This window comes from Microtus pennsylvanicus, chromosome 1 (genome assembly GCF_037038515.1).
Source record: "Microtus pennsylvanicus isolate mMicPen1 chromosome 1, mMicPen1.hap1, whole genome shotgun sequence".
In the NCBI taxonomy this organism is placed as follows: domain Eukaryota; kingdom Metazoa; phylum Chordata; class Mammalia; order Rodentia; family Cricetidae; genus Microtus; species Microtus pennsylvanicus.
The window spans coordinates 96,486,279-96,494,512 of NC_134579.1; the positions used below are offsets into that span (position 1 = coordinate 96,486,279).

The 8,234-nt window shown below is 54.7% G+C and overlaps 1 protein-coding gene across 6 annotated transcripts in view; it reads left to right on the top strand.

Annotated features, from left to right (window-relative positions):
• Window positions 1-3,169, top strand: part of Mad1l1 (mitotic arrest deficient 1 like 1) — a 322,152-nt gene extending 318,983 nt beyond the window's left edge. For all 6 annotated transcript variants that reach the window (XM_075974631.1, XM_075974638.1, XM_075974645.1 and 3 more), the window contains one exon: window positions 2,623-3,169. In XM_075974631.1, coding sequence (XP_075830746.1) covers window positions 2,623-2,781 — 159 coding nt within the window. In that variant the 3' untranslated portion in view covers window positions 2,782-3,169. The remainder of the gene's footprint in view (window positions 1-2,622) is intronic.
• Window positions 3,170-8,234: the final 5,065 nt, after the last annotated feature.

Genomic DNA, 8,234 nt, shown 5'->3' on the forward strand with positions numbered 1-8,234 from the left:
TGTCGTTAGCTCTTACCTATTTATCGGAAACAGGAGAACAGTGCTGGCAACTAAGGTCTCTTCCAAATAAAGAATGGGTGTGGTGATCTGTCATCTGAGCTGCTTGGGACACAGGCAGGAGGATCACAGTTCACGGCCTGCCTGGAAAACTTAATGAGACCTTCTCAAAATAAAACAATATTAACAAGAGGACTGGTGTGTGGTAGAGCCCCTGCCTAGAATCCCTCAGTGAGGGGCTGGGGTGTGACTCAGTGTTAGAGCCCCTGCCTAGAATCCCCCAGTGAGGGGCTGAGGTGTGGCTCAGTGTTAGAGCACCTGCCTAGAATTCCCCAGCGAGGGGCTGGGGTGTGGCTCAGTGGTAGAGCACCTGACTAGAATCCCCCAGCGAGGGGCTGGGGGTGTGACTTAGTGGGAGAACACCTACCTAGAATCCTCTAGGGCAAGGACTGGGGGTGTCATTTGGTGGTGGGGTACCTGCCTAACCTATATGAGGTCCTGGCTTCCATCCCTAGTACCACACTTACACACACACACACACACATGCATGCATACACGCACATGATTACCTGAGGAGGGGCAGGGGTGATATGACATCTGGAAGATCCTGCTGAGGGGGTCCTGGGACAGAAAGAGCCCTGGTGGCTGTGCCCCCACCTGCTCCTGCCCCCACCCAGCCGGCTCCGCCTGCTCCTTTCCCACAGCTGCCTCAGAGTCAGCCCCTCTGACATTTCGGGAAAAACATTGTGAGTCGAGAGCAGAAGGGAGAAATGAAAGGATTTTCTTGAGAAAAGGTCAGAGTGGTTTCTCTTATTTTTGTTTAAAGATGGTTTGTGTTGAACTATGACAAGGCTAAATGTATTAAGGGCCATGGGAACAGGCTGGGGGGTCGGCCCACGCGAGAAAACAAGAGGAAAACCCAGGTAACAAGCAAGCCAGAAGACAGCTCGGCCAGTCAGTGAGACAGAGCCTCGCATGCCCTGAGGCAACTGCAGTCCCCCCAGGTGCCCTCTTGCTTATGCTGGGGAGTCAGTGGTAGTCATGGGTTGCCAGCACCTATGGGAGCAGCCTGGCCATCTGTGTGGCTCCGAGGAGCAAGGGCACCTGCAGAGCCGCTGGCAGGAAGGACCTTTCAGAACAAACGTCTCTGCCTTGGCTTCACACTAGCCGTGCATTTGGGTTCCCATCAGCACATTCATTGTGCATTCGTTGGCACAGGCTAATCCACAGAGACACGCTATGCCTAACTCTCTCACCCTGGTACACACCAACCTGCCTCCTGCCCCTCTCACCCTGGTACACACCAACCTGCCTCCTGCCCCTCTCACCCTGGTACACACCAACCTGCCTCCTGCCCCTCTCACCCTGGTACACACCAACCTGCCTCCTGCCCTGCCGTATTGTCTTGTATGGATGCCTCGTGTCAATGGCATCACATAAACAGGCTCCTGTGTTCAGAGTTGACCCTGAGCTATCATGCATCAAGCCTTGTTCCTTTTCATGGCTGAATTATTTGTGTGTGTGTGTGTGAATCACGTCACTATGGACAGTGCATGTACGTCTCAGTGTGGACACATGTATTTAGTTCTCCTGAGTGCACAATGACCCATGTAATGGGTCACATGGTCATGCTTAGGAATTGCCTGGCTTTTCCACAGTAGCTGAGCTTCCTGCCTGTGCTGTACGGGCCTTCTGATTTCTCCTCGTCCTGGCCAGATCCCTGCCTTTCCTAATGGGCTCTGGCCTACTTGACGTCCCCCATAAGACCGCTGACTTTATCAGACCCTCCACTTCTTCCCTGAGGAACCATTCAGTCTGCCCAGTTCCTTTGCCCAGCTCCCAACTGGGCCCTCTTTCTGTGGCCAAATGAGAAGACACTAGTTCTGTATCAGACCTTAGGTCTGAGAGAGCCCTGTGTGGGTTTGTGACCGCTTCTCACTTGGCCTTGCAAGTGGGGATCTTTTTCCCTTAACCAAGCAGGCTTTCTACATCTTTGGCCACTGCAGCATGCTGGGAAAGTCAGGATGACAAGGAGGCCCAGGGCCTCAGTCTGCTTCTCCCAGCCTGGCCTGCATGGTGAGAGGGCAGCTTGGCCAGACAGCCGAGTAACCTGTGTAGGCCCTGGGAGGCCAAGCTCTGTACCACGGCAGCTCTGAACCGTCTGCAAACTCCACTTCCACCCCCCATCACAGAGGTCACAGAGCCACTATGCTTTCCCTGCAGTTATAAGTGACATGAGAAAACAGGACAGAGCCAGTCTGGGCTCCAGAGTCTACCCTTCCAGGAGCAAACCTCCATCAGCCAATATCCAGTTTCCTGGCTTCACAGTCTGGAAGATGCTTGGGGCTTGCTCTGCCTCCCCAGGCCATGCATGTAACAGCTGAAGGGCTGGAGACTGGAATGGAGGCTGCAGGGGCTCACATCCTGTTGTGGTAAAGCATCCCTAAGGCAGGACTGGCTGCCTGCTGGGAATCTCAGCTTCCTCTGCGGATGACCTTGAACTTTGCCTCAGCAGGCCAGTGCCCCTCTAGCCCGGCTGCACTCGTGGCGGTGGGCAGTACAGCCTTTCGGTCCCTCACCCCTCCAGCAGTCAGTGCTGACGGCCTCTCTTCTCTCCTCCCGCAGGCCACAGGACCTTCGGGCTCCAAGATGCAGCTGCTGGAGACGGAGTTCTCCCGCTCGGTGCCTGAGCTCATCGAGCTGCACCTGCTGCAGCAGGACAGCATCCCTGCCTTCCTGAGCGCCCTGACCATCGAGCTGTTCAGCCGCCAGACCTCCATCTAGCCTCTGCCCACGGGCCTCCTCACTCTGCAGCCACTGGACCTTGGCCTAGCCTACACCCCGCACTGTTCCCAGACCCCCTTGCCACCATAGCTGCATCATGCCACAAAAACCAGCCATAGTCTCTGCTCCAGCAGCCACTCCATCTCTTGTCCCTAGCCAGCAGGAGCAGCTGCTGGGGATGCCCAAGCCAGATCACACCCCATTGCTCTCCTCTCTTGCCCCCAAGCACTGGGCTTCTCCTCCTCTTCCTCCTGTTCTGGAGCTTCTCCCTGCACTGTCCCAAGGTGTCCCTACACCAGCCTCCAGTCACATGTGCTGGTTGCTTGGACTACTTTGCTGGCCAGGCTGTGGCCTGAAGCCATATGAAATAAAGTTTTATTCTTTAGCATTCTCTCTATGTCTGTATCCAAAGCACCAAGTTACCTCGATGCCCAGACCTCACCACACTGCCTGCCGTTCTCAGATATCTGCCCAGACCCCACCGCACCCCTGCTGTGCCCACTGGACACCTGGGCAGGCCCCACCACACCCCTGCCGTGCCCCACTGGACACCTGGGCAGGCCCCACCACACCCCTGCCGTGCCCCACTGGACACCTGGGCAGGCCCCACCACACCCCTGCCGTGCCCATTGGACGCCTGGGCAGGCCCCACCACACCCCTGCCGTGCCCACTGGACGCCTGGGCAGGCCCCACCACACCTCTGCCGTGCCCACTGGACACCTGGGCAGGCCCCACCACACCCCTGCCGTGCCCATTGGACGCCTGGGCAGGCCCCACCACACCCCTGCCATTCTCAGACATCTGGACAGCCCTCTCATACATGTGTCCTGAGAGGTGGCTGAGGTCAGGGAAGCACTTGTGTCCCATCCCTCCAGAGCCTGGGTGTTTCCTCCCTGCCTTGGTTTACTCTACCTGCCTCTCCCCCGCCTGAGGCCTCTAAATCCAGAGACTAATCTCCCTTTGCCAGCTCCCCCTGCAAGGAACCCTACCTAGGCCTCTAGGCTTTTTACCACAGCAAGTGTCCTGATGGGCAGGGGTGGAGAGGAGAAGGTCTGAGTTGGGAGTGTGCCTGGGCTAGCCTGAGAGTCAAGGCACCGGATCATGTGATCTTCGTGCATTGGTGACCTGCCCCCCCGAGTGTGTCAGACCCTCTTCGCCTGCCTGCAAGAGGATGTAACTGAGACAGACCGCTGGGAGTGTCCAGGCTTGGCCTAGGAGCCCTGGGCCAGGGAAAACTACTTCTGGCTGCCCCTGGCTTTCACCAGCTCCTCAGTGGGCACCCGCTGATAAATAGATCTCAAGCTGCTAATGACTTACTTTAAGGGATTAGTGCCACTGTGGCAGGCGTCACAGCCAGGAGGTAACAGGATTTGCTGTGTCCCAGCCTCCAGCTCTCCTACCAGGGGACCCCCGCTATCCTTATGCCCCCTATCGCTCTCAGCAGGGGCAGCCAGTGCTGACCTATGGCTGAGCTCTTTATTGCCTTGTCTTTGGGCCTGGTGCAAGGCCCTCTGGGAAGTACAGGTTGTGAGTTTCTCTCCAGTTCGCGGGCCACCCCAGGGACTAACCAGCCACCAGGGCTGTTGAGAGGTAGGAACGGAAGTACCAGGGCGACATCGGAATCAACATACTTTGAGACCCCAGGTCATGGGTACAGGCTGCACCTGGCTGAACTTCCCAACTCTCGGCCCTCTCCCATGACAAGCGGGTCCCCATCTCATCACACCCTTCAAGCCGGGCAACATCAGGCTGCACGGTCAGGTTTAGGAAGAAGGGGTCCTGCTCCAGTCACCTGTGGACTCCAACCCAGCTCTCCCAGCTGCCAGGCTTCAGAGTCAGACATAGATAATCCCCTCCTACATCCGTGTCCCCAACGTCCCTGGCCAAGTCCTGGCTGTCTTCATCCTCAGACAGGCTGGGAAGGGAGACTCAGGCCCAGGAGTTTGCAATTGAGAATGCAAACATTGACACAGTATGCCATTGCACAGGCAAAGTGTCCACCCCGTGTGCGTACGTGGCATGCGGTTGCATATGAAAGCAGGCAAAGCGTAACTGTACACGTGCATGTATACTCTATATGCTGGCAACCTCGGTACTGCTTCCAGCCCACGGGAGAGTGTGCCTCGCTCGCTCACAAGGGGGGTGTTGGACAGAGCAACACCCGGGACCTGGGAGCCCCAGCCAGGCTTGTATTTATGCCAGCTTTCTGCTTAGCTCCACAATTAAAGCAAAACCAGTAAGCCTCCAAAGAGAGGAGACTGGAGGAAGGAAAGCCCCTCCCTTGGCTCGCAGCCCAGCGGGCGTACCTGCATACCTCCCGTGTGGATGGGCCAAGGCGCCCAGGTTTGTTTTGTTGGATTCTGTACAGGAGTACAGTTCTAGTTTTTCTCAACAGCCATCCACGCAGCTGTAGCCACTGAGTTTCATGGCTGGATCTGAAAGACACCGACATGGAAAGTTCTCGAAGGCTTGAGAACTGAGGCTCACAGGCACACTAGGTCCTGAGTGAAGGTGAAGCCACCAGCAGCTCCCAGCTGCCGTGTTTTGGAGTCATTTAGGACACTATTATCTTTCCTGTGTGCGTGTGCGTGCGTGTATGTGTGTGCATGTGCGTGTGTATCTGTGTGTGTGCGTGCATGTGTGTGTGTGTGTAGCACACATGCTACAGAGCAGATATGGTGATCAGAGGACAGTTTGCGGGAGATGGTTCTATCGTTCCTCCATGTGGGTCCTGGGGATTTGAACTCAGGCCATCAGGCTTTGCAGCAGGCACCTTTCCTTGCTGAGCCATCTCACTGGTACTTGCTTAGGGAGCATCTTGCCTGGAATCTGCCTGCATATTGGCTGCCGTGTGCTGCACCACAGAGCACCTTCACCAGAGGCAGTCCCAGAATGAGGCGATGGCTGAAGGCAGAGGCTGCAGGAACAGTCCAACCTGGCTGGGTTCGGGTGAGGGGAAGGCTGGCAAGATGGCTTGCTCGGTAAGGTGACTGCCACCAAACACGAGGACATTTTATCTGTGTCCTCACATAAACAAAACAAAGCAAACATATAAACAAGGCATGGCGGTGCATCTCTGAAGAGGGAGACAGGAGGATCCCGGGGGTTCTCTGGCCAGCCTGCCTCACCTAACCAGTGGGCCCCAGGTTCAGTGAGAGACCTGTCTCAGAGATGACTAAGTAAGGTGAACGGCTCCTGGCCTCTCCAGGCACTCTTGGGCATGCACAGGCAGACAAAGAGAGACGATCAGAACAAACAGAGGGGTGACCCCTTGAGGACCCAAGAAGCTGTGTCTACAAGCCTTGACCTTGAGAAGACGGATGTGTTATTTAAACCAAGATCACAGGTGGGCCCCACTTCCCACCCAGGCTGCTTTACTTTCCCTTGTGACATTTATCGGCACCTTGCTCTCTGCTCAGTGCGTCACTTATAATATGCATATATATGTAGGGAGATATTTTAATCAGTCTCTTCTCACCTATGGAACAGTGCCGTCTCCAGGAAATGTCACGTTGATGACATTCGTCATTTGAAATGTTCAATAGGAGGCTAGAGAGATGGCTCAATGGTTAGGGACACAGAACTTTCTTCAGAGGATCCGGATTTGGTTCCCAAAACCCAAGTTCTGTGGCTCAGGACCATCTGTAACCCAGTTCCAGGGGATCTGATGCCCTCTTCTGGCCTCTGGGGGTACTGCCCACACATGCACATACCCACACACAGACACATATATAAAATCTAGCATGTTGGTGGCCGCACTGAGGACGTAGAGAGTGGAACGGATGTGATGTTCAAGGCGATGGTTCAGGGGGCAGCACTCGTTACACAAGTGTGAGGTCGCGAGTTTGAATCCTTAGAATCCACATAAACCCAGATGCAATACCACACATCTGTAATCCCAGTGTCCTTCAGAGATGGTTCTCAGCCTTCCTAATGCTGCAACCCTTGTATTGTGGAGAACCCAACCATAACATTATTTTCTTTGCTGTTTTGTAATTGTAATTTTGCTACTGTTATGAATTGTAATATTTATCTGTGTTTTTTGATGGTCAGGTGACCCCTGTGAAAAGGTCATTGGACACCCTGGGGTCGTGAACAACAAGTCAAGAACCACTGCCTTAGAAGCTTGCAAAACTAGCCAGCTGTTCTGGCTTATGCAGCAGCCAAGGGAGACTGCCTTGAACAAGACAGGCCCAACGCCCAAGACTGCCCTCTGACCTCCGCATGCATGATGTGGAGCACACATGCCCGCACGCACACACACATGTACACAGAGACGCATCGTATGCACTCAGTGATACAAAATGAAGTATGGAAGGGGTAAGCCTGCTGGAAGAGGATGAGGCTGTGGGCTCATGAGATGGAGGCCAGCCTGGACCACACTTACAGAGCCAGGTAGAAGTGTTTACATCAGTCAGTAGCATATACCCGAAGATTGGAATACAGAGGTCTGTGTGGTCCCTGCCCAGGGGTGACATGAAAATTAGAGCCAGGTGTGAGTACACACCTGTAATCTCGGCACTTAAGAGCCAGGTGTGAGTACACACCTGTAATCTCGGCACTCAAGAGCCAGGTGCGAGTACACACCTACAATCTCGGCACTCAAGAGCCAGGTGTGAGTACACACCTGTAATCTTGGCACTCAAGAGCCAGGTGCGAGTACACATCTACAATCTCGGCACTCAAGAGCCAGGTGCGAGTACACACCTGTAATCTCGGCACTCAAGAGCCAGGTGTGAGTACACACCTGTAATCTCGGCACTCAAGAGCCAGGTGCGAGTACACACCTGTAATCTCGGCACTCAAGAGCCAGGTGTGAGTACACACCTGTAATCTCGGCACTCAAGAGCCAGGTGCGAGTACACACCTGTAATCTCGGCACTCAAGAGCCAGGTGCGAGTACTCACTTGTAATCTCGGCACTCAAGAGCCAGGTGCGAGTACACACCTGTAATCTCTGCACTCAAGAGCCAGGTGCGAGTACACACCTGTAATCTCGGTACTCAAGAGCCAGGTGCGAGTACACACCTGTAATCTCGGCACTCAAGAGCCAGGTGCGAGTACACACCTGTAATCTCGGCACTCAAGAGCCAGGTGCGAGTACACACCTGTAATCTCGGCACTCAAGAGCCAGGTGCGAGTACACACCTGTAATCTCAGCACTTAAGAGCCAGGTGTGAGTACACACCTGTAATCTCGACACTCAAGAGCCAGGTGCGAGTACACATCTACAATCTCGGCACTCAAGAGCCAGGTGCGAGTACACACCTGTAATCTTCGCACTTAAGAAGCTGGGACAAAAGGATGGTGAATTCAGGACCAGCTTGGGCTACATAGTTCCAGGATAGACTAGGCTATGTAACAAGACCTTGTCTCAGAACAAACGAGGAACAGAACCGGGGAGACAGCTTAGTGGGTAAGTGCTCGCTGTGTAAGCAGGGAGACTGGAGTTT